We start from the raw sequence: 23052 nt of genomic DNA on the forward strand, positions 1-23052 counted from the left end.
CTGTGCTAACGATAATGGATACTTCACTACTGCACTGTCAGGCTCATTGGATGATGCAATGGGGATCTGTGATAATGATAGTTTAAACAGAACAAGTTGTTGTGATGTCCATAGGTCTTTGCTTGAGTAAAATTTTGGGGCCTGGGGAATGGTTTGGCACTTTAAATATATTTTCACTGCAAATCGATTGCATCTTTTTGAGTGCGTGTTGAAATTGGCCACAGGTATGATCATGTACAAAATGGTCAAAGGTTACAAGAGGGAAATCCATAGTTTCTGCTTTGTTTGAGTGCCAGGAAATTGGCTCTCTCAAATGTCAAATCTTCAATGTAAATCAATGCCCTCCCAGTGCTTTTAAAAGTTTGGTACATAAGCCACTTCGTACTTTGAACAAACACTACCTCACTTTCTGCCTCTTTTAATTAGGTGTCTGTTCTATAATTCAAACTCTTCAAATATTGTCAATTAAGACATATACACAAAGCTTAGTCTAATTTGCTGCTATGGCCTATGAGTTTCTATTGCCGGAGTGCTTCAGATAATCACAACCATGCTGATATTCAAGAAAAACAGTGTGATTGCTAGTGTGAAATTGCTTTTATACACCAGTAATATTAAGAAAATTTCCTTTTAGAAGCAGTATTTCCAGATATTTTGGAAATATGTGTTTTAAAGCTAAGTTTTTAATATAACTTCAACAAAGCAACAGCAGCATCCAATTCCACACTTCCCCGAGCAACACACGGTAATGTTGACATTTTCCCAAATGAATCGGTCAAGGGCATGATTCACTGACTCACTCATAAAGACTGTTCCTTGTTTTGTTCCTGACTGAATCAACATTTTTCGGCAATCGGTTGAATAATTCAGTGACTAGCTCAGTTTCGTTTCTGAATGAATTAGCGAGTTTAAACGAATCCGTTGAGAAACTGATTCAAATGACTCGCTTATAAAGAATCACTTGTTTCTGGCATAACAATGTAACCTAAAAAAAGACTTATTAAAATACTGTATATATTGTATTATGGTCAGGTCATTTTGATGCTTGCTGTTGCTCATAGAACTTCAGTGTGGATGATTTGTGGAGTAATTTCTTATGCAGCAAATAAAATATCTTAAAAAATTTCCATATGCACTAAGGTTATTTGTCTCTCTTTGGATAAAATAGAAACAGAACAGCTGTAAACATAACATGATCAAACACAGCAGCTTGATCTAAATCTCAAAACGCCTATGTGAGTAGCATGGAAACATACTCCAGATCTCATTCATTTTAATTAAAGGTTCTCATGATAAACTAGCAGTTTGCTTTAATTTGTATTTATGCATGTTGCTTCTGTACTGTTGTCTGTTACGTTTCCCATTATGAAATTATAAACTCCATAAATGGGTTCACATAGTTCTCTGGTTGTGATAAACATGCTGAAGCCTAATCATTAGCGGTGCATAGTTAAATGTGCATGTTCTTCTCACATTCTGGAAGAATCTGACAGCTGGAGGTTTGGTATTTATATTTATCTGTGCCTGTAAAGCTTAGTTAGAATGATCTACACCTCCTTCCAGCATCCCGTCCCCCTCCCTTATTTGTTCCTGCTAATTAATGGCTGTGGTGCTAATTAAAAGCCGTGCAACACTCAATACATTCTGAATCCTTGAGAAATATTAACATTTTCATTTGCAGGTCTCAGAGACTAATGAATATTCAATTGCAAAATTTCCACGGAAAATTATAGGTTTGGGAGGAGCATGAAAGTGACAAAGACATATAGGCCTATATTATGCAGTAAAAAAGGATTTCACACTGGGAGTCCTGTAACATGACAAGACCTCATGGAATAAAGAAAAAAGAACAGAACAATAGAAATAAAAGGTTTGACCATAGCCTAGTCAATTCAAAGACATTGGCATGCTTTGTCGAGAAGCATTTCAATTTTTCATGTTACAATACAAACGAAACACTCTGCCATGGAAGACAATGTGCACAAGAGAAAAGAAAAGCTTTGCATGAAAGAAAGGCCTCCGCTTCAACTGTATGCTGAGCAACAGGAAGCTTCCTACTGCGTTAAACATGTGTCATCTTTACACATAAATCAAGCCTGTGAACAAAATGTCTGTGCTGGGCTAGATAAAAGGGGAGAAGCAGCCCAAATGTGGTCTCTTGGGCACAGTTCCACACCTCCACCTCTTTCCATCCACTCCCCACATTTTAATTGCTACTGTTTGCCAATTGCCACAGCTCATACTGTGCCCATAATGACTGTTCCTCACAATGCTGCCATAGCACTTGATCTCTTTTTTAATGATCCTCCTCCTGTAAATTTGTACTGTTCTAGTGTCTTATCTCACAGATCTTTATCAGCTCTGCTTGCCTGTGGACACATTAATTGGGGAGTGATTAATTGACCACAGATACTTCAGGCATGACCTATGTAAAGCGCACAGTCACTCATTTGCACTGCTGATTTGATTACTGACTATATAGCTCCTTGTGTGCAATTAGTGTAAAATCTTTACCGGTGACGTTTGTGACAGTTACATTCAATTAGTCGTATGTAGATTTCCACTATAGAGTGAGGGATGATGATTGTTAACATCAGATTGGACTAGGGTGTAAAAATTCTATGACTGTTTTTAGTAATAGGAAACATGAGCAGAACAAATTTCTCTGTAAATCATTTGGAAAATCATGCCTATGTTAATTGGCATGTTGACAGTTTATGTAAGATTGGTTTTTATAGACAATTCACATAGAAAATTGTTCTGCTTGTGTTTTAATGAGGCAGTGCTTATTTTTTGCTGGTATGCTTAAGATTTACAGTTTTGACTGGGAAAAGACAATTATTCAAATGTATTCAGAATTATTCAGTTTCATCAGTTTTCTGTTTTACTTCTGGTAATCAGAAGGAAAAAATCAGAACGATACAGAATGAAAGTCTGCTCCATGAACACAGAAACACATTATTTGTAACAATGCTTAATTTGTACACGACAAAAAGAAAGACAGTTACACTGAAAATAATTAACTTAGAGAATTCATGGCTTGGGAAATGTCGTGAAGTATTCAAGTTAGTTAGATTGGGCGATCAGCCAGGACTGGGACTTCTGTGTGTGCAAGTATCCTGACAGACGGTCATGTCTGTGGGGATTAATCCTGCAGGTTACATTGTTACACCAGTAGGTGGTGATCAGTGCCTGTCTTTATGAGTAATTGAATCATTTATTCAACCGATTCATTCACAACACTGATTAATTCTGGAACAATACAAGTGGCTGTCTTTATGAGTGAATAATTCAGTTTTCATTCAGCTGATTCATTCAACACACTGATTCAATCAAGGATAAACAACGCATTCTCATCCTAGAGCGTCATATACTGACGCTTTTGAAATTTTGTCTACATTCGACGCACATGGCACCCTTTAGCATCAATATGAGACGCAGATTATGGGTAGGTTTAGGTCTGGGGTAGGGTTAGGGTTAGACCGCTAAGAGGCGCCTTCTGGCCCATATTTATCTGCGTCTCATATTGACGCTAAAGGGTGCCATGTGCGTCGAATGTAGACGAAATTAAAGCGTCAGTATATGACGCCTTGGGATGAGAACGGGCTGGGATAAAACACCGCTAAGTACTACTGTTTGTGTTGCAAAGTGTCTACTATGGCTTCATTTGGAACTGTTGTCAATGGCGGAGAGAAAACAGACGAAGAGATTGGCAATATTCTGTCGAAGGGCTTTTTCATACCTTCCTCGTTTGGATGATTTATTTTTTCCGGTACCTGGCATGTTTTTTTCTCTTAGTTTGGATTGTTTCTTCATAAGTGAATACAGCAGTAATGCTCGGATTCACACCAAAGAAATCGGCCTAAGATTACCTGAACGAGGTGGTATCGGCCATATTGAAAACGAACTCTGGAGCAGTTCATGTAATAAAAAAAGCAGTTTGAACCAACGGACCGACAAACCAAGCAGTATCATAATTCATATTGGGAAATATGTTACGTAAAAATCAGCAGTGTCTGATTCTCTGGGTGACTACATTACTTATTATCCCAGTTGAAAATCAAAGAGCACCTATTTCCATTGCTCTTCTCTGAAACATGAGATGCATTGCAAGAAAGCTGTCCTGATGAAGCCTTTATTCTTGCTATAAATATTACAATTTAAGTCCCTGTTTTGGAATAAAGCAAACAATCTACAGGTGTGAAAACACCTAAGATGTTCTTGTTATTAGTATTCGTGCTGATTCTTTTTTAGAAGCCTCACAAAATACAAAGAGAAAGCTGCTGAGCCACCCAAAGGCGTTATCTTTATTTATGTTGTCTTTTAAAATGTATTGTTTCAGTTGGGAACTTGGGAACATACAGTATAAGCAATATGCAGCATTAAATTGAGTACTTGATCCTCTGTAAAAGGATGAAATGTGCTGTATAGCCAACAAAGGCTTATGTTATCTGTTGAGGCTTGTGCGCATGGCATATGCATATGCTCTGTTTGTGCCATTTAGAGCCAGGGACATTTTTCTTTGTCACATTGCTCTCCTGGCTCAACCAGCTGAAAGCAGGATTAGCCTCCAGTGTCTTTGAAAAGTCAAGAAGTGAGGGAAAAATGAGGATAAAATGATGACAGGATGGAGAGAGAGAGAGGAAGAGCGAGAAACACATGGGCAGTTACATGAACAAGAGAGCTGGAGAGAGAGAGCTAACAGCTTGGCTGGGAGGGACATGGCATGCATATTTCATATATAAAAGACAAGCATTTCATTTCCATATTTAGTGAACACTGAGAAGACTTATTTGAGCAGTCAGGGCTTTGTTGAAATAGAAAATCTGCAAACTCACTGTGCCCATGTATTTCCAAATCAATCTACAGCCATCTGCAACTGATGCGTGACATGGCACGTCTGGATCTCCCATCTGATTTCCCGAAAACCCTTGAACATTTTTCACTGTGATTGGCTTATCTATGTCTAGGTGTTTTATAGTTTAATTAGAGTGGTGGGGTGACTTAGTGGTTTAAAAGAATATTTCAAGTTCAATACAAGTTAAGCGCAAACAACAATGGTATTAACCACAAAAAAAGAATTTCCTCAAATCTGGATTACAATAAAGTTTTGCAACCAGTGTTATTTTGATATAATTCAAATCTGATCATAAAATGTATTAATATTTTAATTAGTTTATTAATATTTTTAATTAGTTTTTTTTTTCAGTTTTCATTTTATTGAATTATTTCTATTTAGCTTTTTATTTTATTTCATTTCAGTCATTTTAGTATTTCAACTTCCTTTAACTTATTTATTAGTAGTTTATTATTTTTTTATCTAACATTTGTTTTAGTTTATTTCAGCTTTAATTCAAATAACAAATACCATTTTTATTAGTTTTAGTTGTAGTTAACAATAACAACATTGCTTACAATGGAAGTGAATGAGGACTGGATTGTCCTCATTCACTTCCATTGTAAGCAATGTTGTTATTGTTAACTACAACTAAAACTAATAAAAATTGTAATAATGCAATAATTACATAAAAATGTTAAATGTTAAAATACTCACTTGTTTCAATAGTGACGCCAAAAGGTTGCTGCTTTTATCCTGACAAGGAACAAGCCAAGCACGGCTCTTAACCCCATGGAAACTGTCCCTAAAATACATTGCTTTAGATAACAATTCTGTTAAATCACTTTTTACTAACTGTGGTTTTCTTTTTTTCCAAATCAGATGTAAAGAGGGTTTCCAGGGCATTCGCTGTGACCAGTTCCTGCCCAAGACTGATTCCATCCTGTCTGACCCAAGTGAGTGTTCTTGCATTTTGCTTTAATGAATCAGATTCATGTAAACACTTTTTTTTTTTTACTTTGCAATGTCTACATTTAACAGGAAATCCACATGGATATGTATTATACAACCCTTTGTATAATACATTACGTTGTATAATTGTTTTGAAATGAATGTACAGGGTCACTGATATGAATAGAGAGAAATGGCTGTATAACTTTCAGCTTCTAACCCAAATGAATGCTTAACCTCTGTGGACCATAATGCATTTATGCATTCATTTGCCAATAACAACAAGGCTTTGCAGTTTGCAGTCTTACAGACACTGTTGTCATAGAAACCTTGTCATTACCAAAGTGTCATAACATTTTCATATTTTTCTGACAGGAACAGATATCTAGATTTTCCCACCCACTCAGCTAATGGCCGTATATTCACACGCTTCTACCAAACTTGAATGCCACTGATAGATCTGTATGAGAGGGTCGACAAACAGAACCCCTCATAATCACGCTCTCTCACACACACAGGGTTTCCATGTTCATGTTTTATGGGGGCTTTCCATAGACGTAATTATTTTATACTGTATGAACTATTGTATCCCCCTAACCCTAAACCTACCCATTACAGAAAACTATTCCCACATATCACATGATTATTTATATATATATATTATGGATGGATGAATGGATGAATGGATGGATGGATGGATGGATGGATGGATGGATTTGATGGATTGATTGATTGATTGATTGATTGATTGATTGATTGATTGATTGATTGATTGATTGATTGATTGATTGATTGATTGATTGATTTTAACTTTATTTCAAATCAGTCTTATGTTTTTTATCAGAAATTGAGTTTATAATAGATAGGTAGATAGTACAACACTACATGTTCTCCATGTAAACACAGTGTGAAAACAGAAAGGTGAGATTACTCTAAGAATGGATTGCACCCATTGACATATTATAGCACATTGCATGGGCTTTCTGCATTTCTTTTAGCTGCCAATTCACTAAAGGGATGAACAGTGCAAATATGCCCAGAAAATCTGCATGGGACAATTCCTCATCTTTGTAGACCCGATTTTGAGGATGTGGAAGATGCAGCAGACAATCACTGACATACTTTACTAGAACTATACATCATCACAACACCACTGCAATCCAATTCCAAAAACCTAATTCACATACAGTACAAAGGAAGCAAGTTTGTGTTGAAAAGAATGACAATGACTTGATTTAAATATTTATGTTGCAGCCCTTTTAAACAAGATTGTGGATGTTTTGTGAATAATACACGTTTTTTGGGTGGGGGGTGCACACCCAATGAAGTCCTCCCATGGCCTGATACGGCATTGTTCATAAGCATAGCATTTTGTTCTGGTCTGTTTCTGTTTCTTCTAGGAGTTCACTTGAAGGTCAATGAACAAGACTATAATCTTCTGAATGGCACCCTCATGAAGTTTGGCACAGATTTGCACTATAAGTTTGCCAAGCCTTAGCCACTTATCACTTTTGGCACAAGACAAGGAGCCACCTATTGGACATACGAAAAATAGAATTAAGCACAGCAGAGTAACCAATTTCAGACATGTCACAACAGCAAATTGTGAATAATGAGCTTACCACTCAATTCAGACAATAATAGCTCTGTTGGAGGAGAATTTAGCACCCTGTCAAATGGCTATTGTGGAATAAAAGCCACACACATATTTTATGTTGCGCAACTACACAACACATTGATTATACATGTGACCCTCTACATAAAGGTCACAAATATACTGTATGATACTGTGCTTTTACGCCTCTAAAATTTCTGTAATCTCACTGGTATCCCTTCTGTTTAGATGGCACTCCTGCCTGTTTTGATTCACATGATCTCCATCAGAAAAAAAGTATACCAGCTTTCAGTGTTTAAAGTTTGAGATGCCAGTAATGGGTTCACTGACAGGACAGGCACACACAGCCAAAGTCTCACCGCCGCTCTTAAAAGCAACATTCACAGAGGACAGGGACATCCAGGGTCACTTTGTCCTTGAGTTAGACGGGCATGGCTTTCATCACACATCTCTCGACCTTATTTCCTTTCCAATGTGTCTCTGTCCCTCCAACCTCTGTCTGATAATCTTCAATGGTAAAATTACAACCGTTACAGTACAAAATAAATTTTGTCATCATTTATATATATGTGACCCTGGACCACAAAACCAGTCACATGGGTCCATTTTTTGAAATAGAGATTTATACATGCTGAATAAATGAGCTTTCCATTGATGTATGGTTTGTTATGATTGGACAATATTTGGCCGAGATACAATTATTTGAAAATCTGGAATCTGAGGGTGCAAAAAAATCGAAACATTGAGAAAATCGCCTTTAAAGTTCTACATTTATGTTCACGATTCGCTGCATTCACTCACAAAAATAAATGTTTTATATATTTACGGTAGGAAATGTACAAAATATCTTCATGGAACATGATCTTTACTTAATATCCTAATGATTTTTGGCATAAAAGAAAAATCAATAATTTTGACACATACACTGTATTGTTGGCTATTGCCACAAATATACCCGTGCGACTTATGACTGGTTTTGTGATCCAGGGTCACATATATATATATATATATATATATATATATATATATATATATATATATATATATACTATTGAAAGTGAATACTTTTACTCAATTGCATTTTGACCTCATTTCAAAGGTCATCATGACCATATTCTGGGTTAAATTCAAGTTAAGCTTGACAAAATCTGTGGCTTGTGGTTTTTTACTAGAGAACAGAATTTCAGTTCATCACTCAGTTTGTAAAATAGAACAGGAAATGGATTTATAATGAAATAAAGACCTAAAGGGCAAGATACAGTAGCCAGAGGGTTTGAAAGCAGTATGTTTTTGATATTGCAAATTTATTCATTTTTTAGTTTGTCATATTAGATTTATGTCCTATCCTTTCCTGGTATCTTTGCGGTGTAAGATAAGGTCAAGTTAGATGCACTCTTCTTCCATCTGCATTCTTCTGACTTTTGCTTATATCCAACCATCCCATGTATCACAGTGTTTTATATATATATACCGGTCAAAAGTTTTAGATCGGTAAGATTTTTTATTTTTAAAAGAAGTATCTTCTGCTCACCAAGGCTGCATTTATTTGATTAAAAATACAAACAAAAACAGTCATATTGTGAAATATTATTACAATTTAAAACAACTGTTTTCTATGTGAATATATACTGTAGTAAAGTGTAATTTATTCCTGTGATCAAAGCTGAATTTTCAGCATCATTACTCCAGTCTTCAGTGTCACATGATCCTTCAGAAATCATTCTAATATGATGATTTGATGCTCAAGAAACATTTATGATTATTATCAATGTTGAAAACAGTTTTTTACATTTTTATTTCATGATGCTATGATGAGTAGAAAGTTCAAAAGAACAGCATTTATCTGAAATGGAAAGCTTTTGTAACATTAAACACTACCCTTCAAAAGTTTGGGGTCAGTAAGAATTTAAATTTTATTTTTTGGGGAAAGAAATAAAATAAATCAATACTTTTATTCATCAAGGATGAGTAAAACTGATCAAAAGTTACAGTAAAGACATTTATAATGTTAGAAAATATTCTATTTTAAATAAATGCTGTTCTTTTGAACTTTCTATTCATCAAAGAATTTTGAAAAAAAAATTGTACACAACTATTTTCAACATTGAAAATAATAATGAATGTTTTTTGAGCATAAAATCAGCATATTAGAATGATTTCTGAAGGATCATGTGACACTGAAGACTGGAGTAATGATGCTGAAAATTCAGCTTTCATCTGAGGAATAAATCACATTTTAAAATATATAAAATAGAAAACAGTCATTTTAAATTGTCATAATATTTCACAATATTACTGTTTTTTATTTATTTATTGTTTTTTATCAAATAAATGCAGCCTTGGTGAGCAGAAGAGACTTCTTTTAAAAACATAAAAAATCTTACCGATGTAAAACTTTTGACAAGTAGTGTATATATTAATCAAAGCACCTGACCCAGGGTCAAGAAGAACAAATATGCTGAATTATTATAATCAGTTTCTGGATTGCATGAAGATCAAGCAGCCAGAGCCAAACATTTGAAAGGCAAGGCTGCACTCAGAGTGAATTATGAAAGATTCAAAATACTTTATTTATTTATTTTTTAATGGGAAGCAGGGTGGGAATTATACCGCGGCCATGGCCGCCGTTGCCCTACACTTTGGCCTTCATGCCCCGTGAAAAAAAAATCATTGTACGGCCACAGTGGCCTGTGTGCCCTGGCCCTGTCCAAGATCCATGTATAAAGCAGAGCTTGTGAGCGGAGTGGAGCGGGAGCGAGCGGGGAGCGCGAGCGGGCGGATCTTGGACAGAGCACAGAGCGGCAATTTCAAAAGGACGGAGCGTCGCCCTATTTCCCGCTCCAGTTTCGCTCCACTCACACCACGAGTCTGAAGCATGCTCAGTCAAGCCTGACCCTGAATCCATCTGTCTTGCACAGTCATCAACAGTAGACTATTTTCAGTCAAAACTCAGCTCAATAATGGAGTTCAAAAAGTACTTCAAAAAGGAAAATGAGAAGTCATACAGGTGTAGCCTACTATTAATAAGTCGCTCCGGAGAATAAATCGCAACAGTCAAAAAATGCGCCATGAAGAAGAAAAAACACATATGCCTAACCTAAGTCGCACTGGACTATAAGTCGCATTTATTTAGAAATTTATTTCACAAAAAAAAAAAAATGTTACAGACTGGACAGTTCTCCGTTACGTACGTGAGCGCTCTGAAAGCGGCACTAAAAGACTGCTTTATAAAACTTACACAGAGACCTCAAGCAGAAAGCACAAAGCCTGTCTTTAAATTTAATTTTGTTTTGTATTAATTGTATCTTCATTTTAATCAATGTTTCATCAACCAATTGTCTGGATTTAATAAATTAGAACTGAATATATTAGAAAATAGATAATCACGACACGAAGGCGCCGGCGAAACTGGAGCTTGTCTCATAAATGAACCGAAACTCAGCGTAGCCTACTTGCCTCACAGACCTGAGACATATATATAAAGCTTGAAATGTCTACTTTTAAACAGAACAATTCAAAACGAAAGAAAACAGACTTCTCTCTTATGTAATCCGTATGAAATGTGCATTTCTCTCTGGCGCGTTCACTACTGCGAAGATCGCGAGTCAGCATCTTTCCAGCCGACACAGACATAAAACAAAAAACTGGTTTATTAGTAAACAATTAAAATGTCTCCTGCTATATTTTACATATTCATAATCATTAATTTTGCCGGTTCGTTGTGACAGCTTTTAGGTGCTTTATTGGCAGCAGCGCCACCCTTACATCGCATCAGCACCGAAAACAGAGATTTTTTTCTTTTGGGGGCATTTTGTTTGTGTTCAGACTTTCTCAGTTGTTTTTAGGCGCGATGTTAGAGGACGCTGCTAATAAAGTTGCTAGTAGGCCTACACATTGGATTCACGTTTATTATTATAGGCTAAAAAAAATACCCCAGTTTTCCATTGGGAAGACAACGCCAGACACGCTATTTGAAATGCACTGCAGTCTCTGAATATGATTTTTTCATTGTGTTGAGTCTACAAGATAAAAATCTCCTCTATATGGAACGGATTATTTTTTGCTGTAGTTAAAGTTAAACTAAGATAACTATCTTGATGTATCTTGATCTTCTATCAGTTCTTGATCCTTTTGATGTAAAGAGACTTGTACACTATAAAGGCACATATACCTTTCTCCCCTTCACAGGTGATAGGACAGGATGAAGGGTTTTCTCTTAAAACATCAGTGATTTTAAGTGAATGTGCATGAGAGCCATCAGTTGCATTTAAAGTGATAAAAAAACACGAGAGCAGACACAATAACCTTGTTTTTATCCTTTCACCCTTCTCAATGATCTTTGTTTCTGAACAATTGCCACACATTAAATGTGTTAGTTTCTGCCTTTTGACAAAAATATCATTTAAATATAATAATTGATCATTTAAGTAAATTTTAATCTGACTGAAATGTCAACTAGTTTTAGTCAAGCGTTATGTTTGTGCTCAGAGCTGTACTGATACTGTGTAATGATACTCCTCTGGCTTAGAAAAGAACTTTAAAATAATCTTTCCCCTTCAAGACTTTTGCACTTTGACGTACTGAGGGTTTCAAAATGTTATTAAAGTCTTACATAAATATTTGTCTCTGACGCCTCATCGTTTGACTTTGTCAGAACAAAAAGCGCATGTGATTTGATCGGGTGTCTGTTTTCCCTTTCATCATCACACAAGCTAGGCAAGGAGGCAATTGTAGCATCGTTGGGGTGACACGCGAATGGATTGCAATCTCTAGAGCCTTTACGTTACCACTTGGGTAAGTAAAGCACAAACATAGAGGAACATTTGATATTGATTGCTGCAATTCATCTGTTGAGACCCAGTGCAATTCTGCTTGTTCACATTTGTAAAATGTTTATCCAGGTCTGAGGTAATGCTTCCGGATGGGTCATTTACAACGAGATATAGATTTTGACAGCACGCCTCATAATGAAGAATACGTAATTCTACTGCAAATTGTCACAGTGTTCTCTACGTTACGGTATCCTTGGAAACCTGCCATGTAGGCAGGGTTACAAAGGCTATTTTTCTTCTTTACGTACTTTGGCTGAAAATAAAATGCATTTAGGGAAGCTAATTCTTAACATGTTGAGCTTCTATTAGCTACCTGCCTGAAGACGGTCATCTTTTTGCATTTTCCTTTGATAACTCAATTTAGCATCCATCTGGCATCAATTCAGGCGAATGTCAGGAGTGCTCAATGCATTTGATTTACAGCAATCATGTACGACATGATTTATGCACTCAGGGTTTAATACACATCACCACTTTGTGCTGTGTACATTTCTATTCTGCTTGATTGACAGCGACCTATTAGCTCTCAATTTCACGCGTCTCTGAAGGGACCTGCTGTTTATTTGTGGAGTTATCTGTTTGTTATTGTTACTTTGAGAGCCTCCTTCTAATTTCAAAGCTTTACAAGACCAGATCCCTCATTTTGGTTGCCCGGATTCCCTGCTGATCACAATGTCTGTTTACTGAAAAGTGAGCCAGTGGTTATTAGCAGTCTCTTTGTGATGATGGCTCTGCCAGAGGCAGCAGGTGAGAGGGGGTAAGTAATTGTCAGACTTGCTGATTAAAGTGGGTTCTCACAGCCTTTGGGCTCCTTATATTTGAATGATTTTGGCTAAAAGAGCTTCTTGTCATTTCAGCCTCTCTAGATGACAGTGTTATTGGCCTTTTGTAACTTTTCATTTAAAGGGCAAGTCACATGCATGATTACTTATCAAAGACAGTGGCATCATGTTCACTCTCAATTCTCTGTGTAGCAGATTATGTAAATGAGTCGATATAATTTCTCTGTAATCATCAGGAAATGTCACCCACTTGCTATTAGAGGTAGAAATCTTTAGATACCTTGGGATTCGATTCGGTATCAAATGGACTTATATTTTTCCCATTCATAATCATCATTGTCAGTCGGTGAATGTCTTCTGTGGCTTTGCATGAGAGTGATCTACTTTCGAGCATGTTGTTATGTCCCATGATTGTGATTTGTGTAAATAAGTATTCCATTTAAAATAAAGAATTAATGACACCGAACATTGTATTTGTTTGTTGCCTTTAAGATGTTAAAGCTCATTCTGCCTTTCTGCCTGACTGTTTAATTATTATCAGTTATGTAGCCTATATTAAATGTTGTGGCTCAATCCAGAATTGTATGATGAATCATTGAATTGATTGAAACTATCACAAAAAGTTTAAAATATCAAGTTCACTTTGCAACTGACACTCTCATCTTGTCTCATCTCATCTGTTCGCGGTTTCACACACGTCTGCGTCTTTTCAGATCTCTTGGTACTGGCAGACATCCTCTTCTCATTTCACAGTGCTGGGCTCTGTCAGTCCCTTAGCCTCCTTAGTGTCTAAACTTTATGAGGCTCTCCTTTAATAATTCTTCCTAAGCCTTTCAATCTCCCCAGCATCCCTTAGTCTGTCAATCAGCCTTGTAGGCATCCTCTCCTCACCTGTATTCGCAAGCCACGAGCACTTCAGAGTTATTAACCATAATGCCCTGGGAGGAACACTGCATCATCCTTACAGTGACAAACAATGGGGAGCTGAGATAGTGCTGACAGGTACAGTCTGTCTGGCAGTTCATAAAAGACTTTTGTAACTCTGATGTAACATGAATAGCAAAGGAAAGTAAAGACAGAAGGGAAGGGAGGAGAATAGGACAGTAATTGGTTCTATCCTGCTGGGTCTGTCTATCAGCTGTTTCAGCGTATCCAATGATCATTTCCACCTCAGAATACTGGACAAACTTTGCCATTACACTTGTAATGGCAGCTGTTATGGCAAGTGTATCTTTGTTTCTGCTTAAACTGATGATAATACTGACCACGAAGTGAGATTAAAGGTCACGGTAGCGCTTCAGCAGAAGATGTTATGCTCGTATGGCTTAAATGGTTGTGATGAAAATTTATATCTTACTGGCTCATTCTATTGCATTTGAAGACACTGAGAGCATCTAATATCCTCGCTCAAACACTTCTGTCAGAGACATACCCTACAGGGATTAGTTTGAACAAGCTGTACTTGAACAAACTTTGTTTGCTCACACTGGAGTACAACTTGCATTGCCTGTTTGTTGTATATAACTCATAGTTCTGTGGACAAACTTGTGGTCAAGGCTTTTGAGAGTATCGTAGCGTAGAACTAGATACCCTCTATTTTAAATCTGGCCTATTGCTTTCCATAGGGGCTGTTTACACCAGGCCACTTCATGCGTTTTCTCAGATCGGATTGCAATCTGATTTATCAAAACGATTCCATTTACACCTGGTTACATATACAAATGTGTGGGGTTTTTTTGCGGATATAAATCCGATCTTCAATTCCCGCTATATGCAGATTTAATAGAGTGCACGTCACCGAAAGCAACAGATCTGAGCTGCATTTTATTGATCATCAGCTAAAATTTCAAAATCAAAGATCGCAATAAGAGAGAGCGGCAACAGCCCTGGTAAGATCATTTCGTTTCTTTACTTTTAATGATGATGATTGTGTGTTAAGCGTCTGCGACTTACTTTCACTTTGATTTGCGATAGTTTGCACGTTGGCTTAAAGGAACACTATGTATCTTTTCAACCTTCATAATATATTTCCAAGACCCTTGTGATGGTACATCGACTTACAGTAGGTTGAATGACACGTCTGCCATAGCCTGACGGGGTCTGTATCGCTTTTACTGGCACTACGTAACTTCGGGGTTCGGGTAGTAACCCGAGCACAAAAAGAACTACAAAGTTCGACTGCTTTACGGCATACGTCACTTCCCCCACCACTTCCTCAAATTTGGACATGAGCGTTTATATACTGTCTATGGACGTGAGAGGCCAACCAGCGTTTGTTTTCGGCTTTCGTGCGTATGTTTTTGTCATGGGGGCTGTTTACACCTGGCCACTTCATGCGTTTTCTCAGATCGGATAGCTATCTGATCGTGAAAAGACCAGGTGTAAATGTCCTCCGAAACGCATTCAAGACGGATTTGAATCCGATCGCTCAAACCACTTCAGGAGGAGGTCTGAGACGAAACTGGACAAAACTGGACAAGTGTGCATCTGGTTGTTGAAACCACATACGTAAATTGTACTCCTCCCAAAAATGTTTAAAAAAATAAATAAAAAAAACGTGTCAGAGCGTGTTATAGTCTATGGGCCCTATCTTGCACCCAGCGCAATTGACTTTGTACACCGACGCATGTATCATTCCTATTTTGCACCTGCGCACAGCAGACTTTTCCCTCCACAGAAGCATGTCGGTTAACTAAGAAATACACTTGCGCTCCCAGGGGCGGTTCAGCGCAAAGAGGAGGCGTGTTCCGGCGCAAACGTTCCCTCATGCTATTTTACAGGTTTAGAAAACAATTCTGCCACTAACCGAAAAAAAGTAGTTTAAAGTCAGTGGCGCGTTGCGCATGTTATTCATATGCTATTTTAAGGGCGCATGCTTGGCCATAATCAATGTAGCGTGTGCACAACGCGCATACACTTTGATTCTCTCATCTACACAGAAGCAGCAGTTTTCATTTTTGCAAATCATACATTATTACGATAGATAGATAGATTCGCGCTTGATACTTGCGTTTCAGATCGTTAAAATAGGGCCCTATATGCTATTGCCAGATATGACGACGCTACTGGAACACGCATTACCGCAGCTGAGCATCGATTCATCAAGCCAACGTGCAAACTATCGCAAATCAAAGTGAAAGTAAGTCGCAGACGCTTAACACACAATCATCATCATTAAAAGTAAAGAAACAAAATGATCTTACCAGGGCTGTTACTGCTCTCTCTTATTGCTGTCTTTGATTTTGAAATTTTAGCTGATGATCAATAAAATGCAGCTCATATCTGTTTCGGTGACGTGCACTCCATTAAATCTGCATATAGCGCGAAAATTGAAGATCGGATTTAAATCCGTTTCGCAAAAACACATTTATGTGACCAGGTGTAAATGGAATCGTTTTGATAAATCAGAAATCCGATCTGAGAAAACGCATGAAGTGGCCAGTAAATAAATCTCTTATTTGTAAACTTGTTTGCATTCTATTTTGTATGTTGTTGCGCTTACTTGTAGTATGTCATTTTTTTACATGCTGTTCATTCATCCATTGCTGATAATTAGACCAGTCCAATAATTTCCACATATGTCTAGCTAGCTTTCGATTATCAGAGCTGTTAACAGACTTGCTAACAAACACTCGTTTCTCTTACGTGTTTTTTGCGTTATGTTTTATTGCCTAGCTCACGAACTAGTTTGCCAGCTGAACTCAGGTGTTATGAGGTGTATTTATCACGTAGTCCTGAGGGATATCAGACGACGCTGTTGACGTTGATTCTTGCGATTATCATGAGAACAGTTTTCAATATCTCACATAAATATCAAGACATAAATAAGTCTAACGTAGAGGTTGGGGGGTGGAGGGGTATTTACGACAGTGCAAGTATTCCACAGCGACTCTAGGGGTCGCTGTTTGACAAAAACACAATTTCTCCACAGTGTGCCTTTAATGAATAGATGCTCAGCTTCTCATCTGCGGTGATGCGTGTTCCAGTAGCGTCGTCATATCTGGCCATAACATTACATATAGCCTATAACACGCTCTCACACGTTTATTTATTTTTTTGCATTTTTGGGAGGAGTACAATTTACATATGTGGTTTCAACAACCAGATGCATTTACACTTGTCCAGTTTTGTCTGGAATGCGGCCCAGACCACCTCCTGGTTTGAGCGATCGGATTCAAATCCGTCTCGAATGCGTTTCGGAGGGCATTTACACCTGGTCTTTTCACGATCGGATAGCTATCCGATCTGAGAAAACGCATGAAGTGGCCAGGTGTAAACAGCCCCATAGATTCCTGTGATTCCAAATCATTTTTACTCACCCATATTCTTGGTATAGATCTGGTTGGGCATGACCTATGAGCCACAGAGAGACCGTTTTGCGCTCACTGTAGTCATTATTCATGACTGTCGAGATCCCATGGCCCTGTCTGTTCTCATCCCATACAGCTGTCCAATTTAGACATTGCTTTTCTTCCCTGTCTGTTTCATCCACTGGTATGTCATGAAACTGTCTCAAATGCTTGTGAAAAGATCCTTGAGAGCGATTTTAGACTTAGGCAGCTAAACTGATGAGTCACCCCTATCCAGTCTGCCCACAAAGACGTATATTAGTCAATCCTTAGGTGTGTGTGTGTGTGTGTGTGTGTGTGTGTGTGTGTGTGTGCGCGCGCATTTGCCTGCAAAGGCGTTGAAAGATAAAGGCAGATAAAGTGCTGTTTGACATTAGACCCCGATGTTGATTGACAGGAGGGTATTGCAGGAGTCCACCTGTAAAGCTGACTCATCAGTTTTAGTGAACTTTTTATTAGGTCTCTAACTTGAACGTTAATAGGATCTGTTGTTCACACAACTTGTAGATAAAATCCTGACAGCCTTCATGAAATGAAATTAGTGCTGCAGGTGCTTTCTACTTTAGTGTATTTGTTTGGAATTGGATGCAGAAGATGTTTACCAGTAATGGCATTCAATAATCTCTGAGGCAGAGGCTTTCAACCTTGGGGTCACAACTCCTCATGGGCTCGCCAGAGATGCTGATGGGGTCTCAGGAGATTTTTATAAATTGTATTTGTTGGATAATTTAAAAAGATTTTAGCATTTTTTTTTTTTTTTTTGCAGTAATCTATAAGTATACTATACTATTCAAAAAGAATGAATTAAATTTAAATCATTTATTTAAAGTCAGCATGAAACAAAATTGTGAAATAATTAAGACTTTTTGTAATGTTTTTGAAAGAAAGCTAAATTTATTTAAATTTATTTGATCAAAAATACAGTAAAAACACAAATATTTTGAAATATGGATGCAATTTCAAATAGCTGTTTATGTGAATATATATTGTAAAATGTAATTTATTTTAAAATATTTATTTACTGTAAAAAATAAGAATTGTCCATTTTGATTTTATGGTGACTTTAAATGTTTTTTTTGTTTTGTTTTTGTTTTTGCCAAGGTGCGTGCGTGTGTGTAGGCCTCGATGCAAAACACAACACAACACAACATCAAAAAGATGAATATGCACAAGTGTCACTGACTTAACACCCTTAAGCTGTTTTAACCGTTTGCTTGCACTTATTTGTGTGAAGCAGGATTTAGCTATCTTGTTTGCATTTCATTGCAGGACCAAATATTGTTCCAAGTTGGATAGAACAGCAGAGATGGGATGAATGCGCTTTTAATTATTGTGTCAGACATTGACAACCTGCAGCGCGACACACAACCCTCAATCCTCCCATTAGACAGGATGAGTGCCAATGAAGGGATGCCCAAATGATTTGTTACAGTTACAGAGTCAATAATTATACAATTGGAAAAATGTCTTCTTGTTTTTAACAACACAAATTGCTGTCTGGGAAATCTTAGTGTATAGCTTAATGCTGTGACATGGGTGGGGTGGGGGATTGTTCTCATCTTGGAACCTAAGAAATGGGTCTTAGACCTAAAAAAGGATGAGAACCCATTAGAAATACTTCACTAGAATGTGTTTGCATCTGGAGTGAAAAAGCTTTTTTTGTCAGTTTTTACACCTCAATTTCATGAAACACAGTCTTTCACTTTCTCTCCGTTTTTCTCTCTTTTCTGGAGTCACAGAGTCTGTGTGAGATTTGGTGCTATTCTCAGTGAAAGCAGGTTGTGGGTGTTGGGTGAACACTGTGTCTGGCCTTTCAGAAGCTTAGTTTAATCTCTGATTTGTAAAGCAGGGTTGCAAAATGCTTTCGCTGTCCAGCTGTGACCGCTCAGCCAGGCCAGCGTGACCATTTCTGAAATGTTTCACTTGTAATTATTGTTCGTATTAGAGAAAAGGGCAAAGAAATCTAACAACATGAGAATTTTTTTTTCTTTTTTTTTTTCTGTGTTATTTCTGTTATTTGTTAGTTGAGTGTGATTGTAAAACTGTACCTGTAGCTATGCTTTTACCAGCAGGCTTTCTTGGTGTGAGAGCTGATTTCATGTCCCAGAAGTCTCATATAATGGACCAAAGTTGGTATAATGGCAGACATTAAATAATGCAAGATATCACAAATCTGAATTGACAGAATCAATTCTGTTGCCATACCCCAATATACTATGTATTTCTGTCAGGACCACTACGATTGGCAATTGCCTACAGTTAGGATTGGTGGTATGGTTCTGTTCTGGGCAAGAACTCCCTAGCACGGATAAGAGCAGGGAGAGCAGCAATAGGGTAAACAAAACAGAACCAACATGAATGTATTGCAGATATCATTAATTCAAGATTTTAAAGTACAACATAATTCGAGAATTTATTCTGATTCAAGGGGAATCAGAATGCCCTACTGACTGACGAGAGGAGGAGCTGGGGATGGAGGAGGGTAATTTGCTCCTGAGAAACGCGATATCTGTTGATAATACTGAAGGAGCTTATATGTATACAGTGATAGGCGTTGTATTCCTATAGGTAGACGTGGATCAGCTGAGTGTCAGCTGATGCAAGCTTGACTAACGTGACCTACCAGAACTGACGCTACTCTTAATATTTAGTTACTGTATTTATCTGAGGCTTTATGTGGACAGGACAGGAGTATTGAAAATGCCTTCAGCATAATGGTGCATGATGTTATGCACAAGATGCAGAATTATGAGCAAATAAGACTGCATTACATTTCCAACATTTATGAGAAGGAAGCAGCTTTATAGGATGTGGAGATATTTGATTAGCCTTTATCCATTTTCTGTTAGAGAATGGTAGTAGTTTATGGTTGTAGTTTAAGATTTGGCCAGCAGCCATATCACCCTGTAGCCCAAGACTGGTTGCCCACTGAAGCTAAGCAGGGTTGAGCCTGGTCAGTACCTGGATGGGAGACCTCCTGGGAAAACTAGGTTGCTGCTGGAAGAGGTGTTAGTGAGGCCAGTAGGGGGTGCTCACCCTGTGGTCTGTGTGGGTTCTAATGCCCCAGTATAGTGATGGGGACACTATACTGTCAAAAAGCATGGCCCTTCTGATAAACCAAGGTTCAGGACCTCTCTGTGGTCATTAAAAATCCCAGGATGTCCTACGAAAAAGAGTAGGTGTTCGGCATTCTGGCTAAATTTGCCCATTGGTCTATCATCTCTGTCTATCATCGTGGCCTCCTAATCATCCCCATATTGGCTTCATCACTCTGTCTCCTCTCCACCAATAAGCTGGTGTGTGGTGAGCGTTCTGGCGCAATATGGCTGCCGTCGCATCATCCAGGTGAATGCTGCACATTGGTGGTGGTTGAGGAGATTCTGCCTTCTGTAAAGCGCTTTGCGTGCTGAGAAAAGCACTAAAAATGTCACAAATTATTACGATATTCCCCAAAACGGCAGATATTGAGCATAAAGCGGTATCATAAGATTTGTGTTCTGTTGTCATTCATTCATAAAAAAATCGAACCTATCAATGCACTTTAAAAATTCCATGTCAGCCTATCATTCCACATTGTTCGTTGAGCTGTCGTGTCAACCTTCTCCTCCCCTCTGCCACCAGTCTTGCCCCCACTTGTGCTGTGGGGGGTAGGCTATCGCGGGATCTGACATTTAGATGGAATTCTGTCAGCAGAGTTCTATCGGTACGTTATGCGGGAGTCACGTCCAAGAATATACATTTTTCCTGTATTTACACTCTTCCTGAATCTCTCTGCTAGAACTAAAAACGATCACATTGCTTGCTTTGGAGCTGGAGCCCAACTGGACATCTGGAGTCTGCAGACCGACTTGAAGATATCCATTGCATTTTCCATTAATACTCCACTGTGTAGAGAAGGAGAGGACAGGAGGGAGAGATGAGATAAAGACAAGGAGTGACCTTTGTGTAATGAAGAGAGAGAAAAACTAGTTTAATTTCTTGACAGCATGTCGTCTTCATGAGGAAACCCACAATTTATCATGCTTGGGACATTTGTGCATGAGCACACATTAGTAAAACTTAATCATGTTTAAATACTTCTGGAAATTCATTGCAATTCTGCTCACATTTAGTCTGGTTGTAATATTGCAATTTGTATTGTATTATTCACAGTATTATTCGCCACTGATAAATAATCATTAGTCTGTAACATTTTATCTCATGTTAATCTATGCATTGCTGCCTAAGCTTTTATATCTCCAAATCTACAACTAATTAATGTTGGGCTAAAACATTCTGGTTGCGAGGAGCATTGAGTATTCCAGGGATGAACAACTGAATTACTCTGAGACTGCTCAGGGGCTTTCTCTACTTTAGATGTGAATCTAAACTGATTCTATTGCCATGGCAATCTCAAAGCCACCCACTCATATGTGAAGGCTCACATGCACATATGCATCCAAAACTCATCGAGGCGTTGACTCTGATGTTGTTGGTGTAAGTAAATGGGGTTCAGCTGGTCGTTTGTAGCCTCAGGCTCTCTATGGGCAGCGAGTTTATGGTCTCTCATGGGTAAATTTACATCTTTCTTTTCAGATCAGGAGTGCAGAAATGCATTTAGTTTTGTTTTCAAGGTTCTGCAGCTGAAACCGTCTGTCTTTAGATGAAGCATTAACTTTGAACTAGCAATGAACAGTCACTCAGTGGAGTCTCATTAAGCATCATTGAGTTGTATTGCTCAAAGATAAGATTAGATTCTGACACAACCTCTGCATATATCATACTGAAATCAAATCCAAGAAATGGTTATTTTGTGTTTTGTAGATTCAGAGCTATAATTCATGACTTATTGTACCCTGGAAATCCAGAATTCTCGCGAGAGTTGAATTTGCTCAGCGAGTTACTCTGGCGTCGAGTAATGATGCTCATTAAATATGCCCTTGTATCCGAGCTGCACCAATCACATTGGGTTATCTGATATAGGTGGACCAGAGGCGAGCTAAACAGATGACGACAGCGCTATGACGTCAAAGTCATTAGTAAACATTGCAAGATGGCTATGGATGAACACCAGTTGTTTGAAACGGCTTTGGCTGCTACAATGAACGAGTTAGACTTGGCTTTTTATCTAAAAGAGTATCTAAATTGTTCCTTTGCAAGAAGGGTGTTTTTGCTGTTTTGCCGACCGGATACGGCAAGAGTCTAATCTACCAGTTAGCTCTGCTGGTAGCTAAGTGTATGGGGCTTGTTGTGATTGGTCGTAGTGTTATCCAATTGCGTGCAGTGAGATTTTCAAATGCATGCTTGGTGCTGCCCCTCGAGCTGGCCGATTTTCATTAGTCGATGCCAGACCATTAATCTTTCAGATTTAGGTCTGGATTTCCAGGCTAGACTTATTGTGCACTGGGAGTCAACCTAGACAGAGAGCTGCCTCAGCTGTTTTTGAAACTCACTTATTCAGTATCTTGACTCAGTGAATGATAACAAACATGGCTACCTATCTTTGTGCTCATTGGTATGACAATTTGTTAAAGTAAAATACAAAGGCAACCACAAATTGGTCTGTATCCATTACTTCTTTATGTGTGATTTATTTATTTATACAGGATGTTTATAATTGGACATGTATTCATGTGTTTTAATGTACATCCGTTCCACACATACACTACCATTTGAAATTTTGGAAAGAAGCCTCTTATGCTAACAA

At 38.0% G+C, this 23052-nt stretch overlaps 1 protein-coding gene across 2 annotated transcripts in view; it reads left to right on the plus strand.

Moving 5' to 3' along the window:
• The window catches only part of nrg3a (neuregulin 3a), a 321197-nt gene that overhangs the window by 261493 nt on the left and 36652 nt on the right, over positions 1 to 23052 (plus strand). For both annotated transcript variants that reach the window (XM_084093547.1, XM_084093546.1), the window contains exon 3: positions 5720 to 5793. In XM_084093547.1, the coding sequence (XP_083949673.1) occupies positions 5720 to 5793 (74 nt within the window). The remainder of the gene's footprint in view (positions 1 to 5719; positions 5794 to 23052) is intronic.

This window comes from Abramis brama, assembly GCF_963993115.1.
Source record: "Abramis brama genome assembly, chromosome: 19".
NCBI classification, from domain to species: Eukaryota; Metazoa; Chordata; class Actinopteri; order Cypriniformes; family Leuciscidae; genus Abramis; species Abramis brama.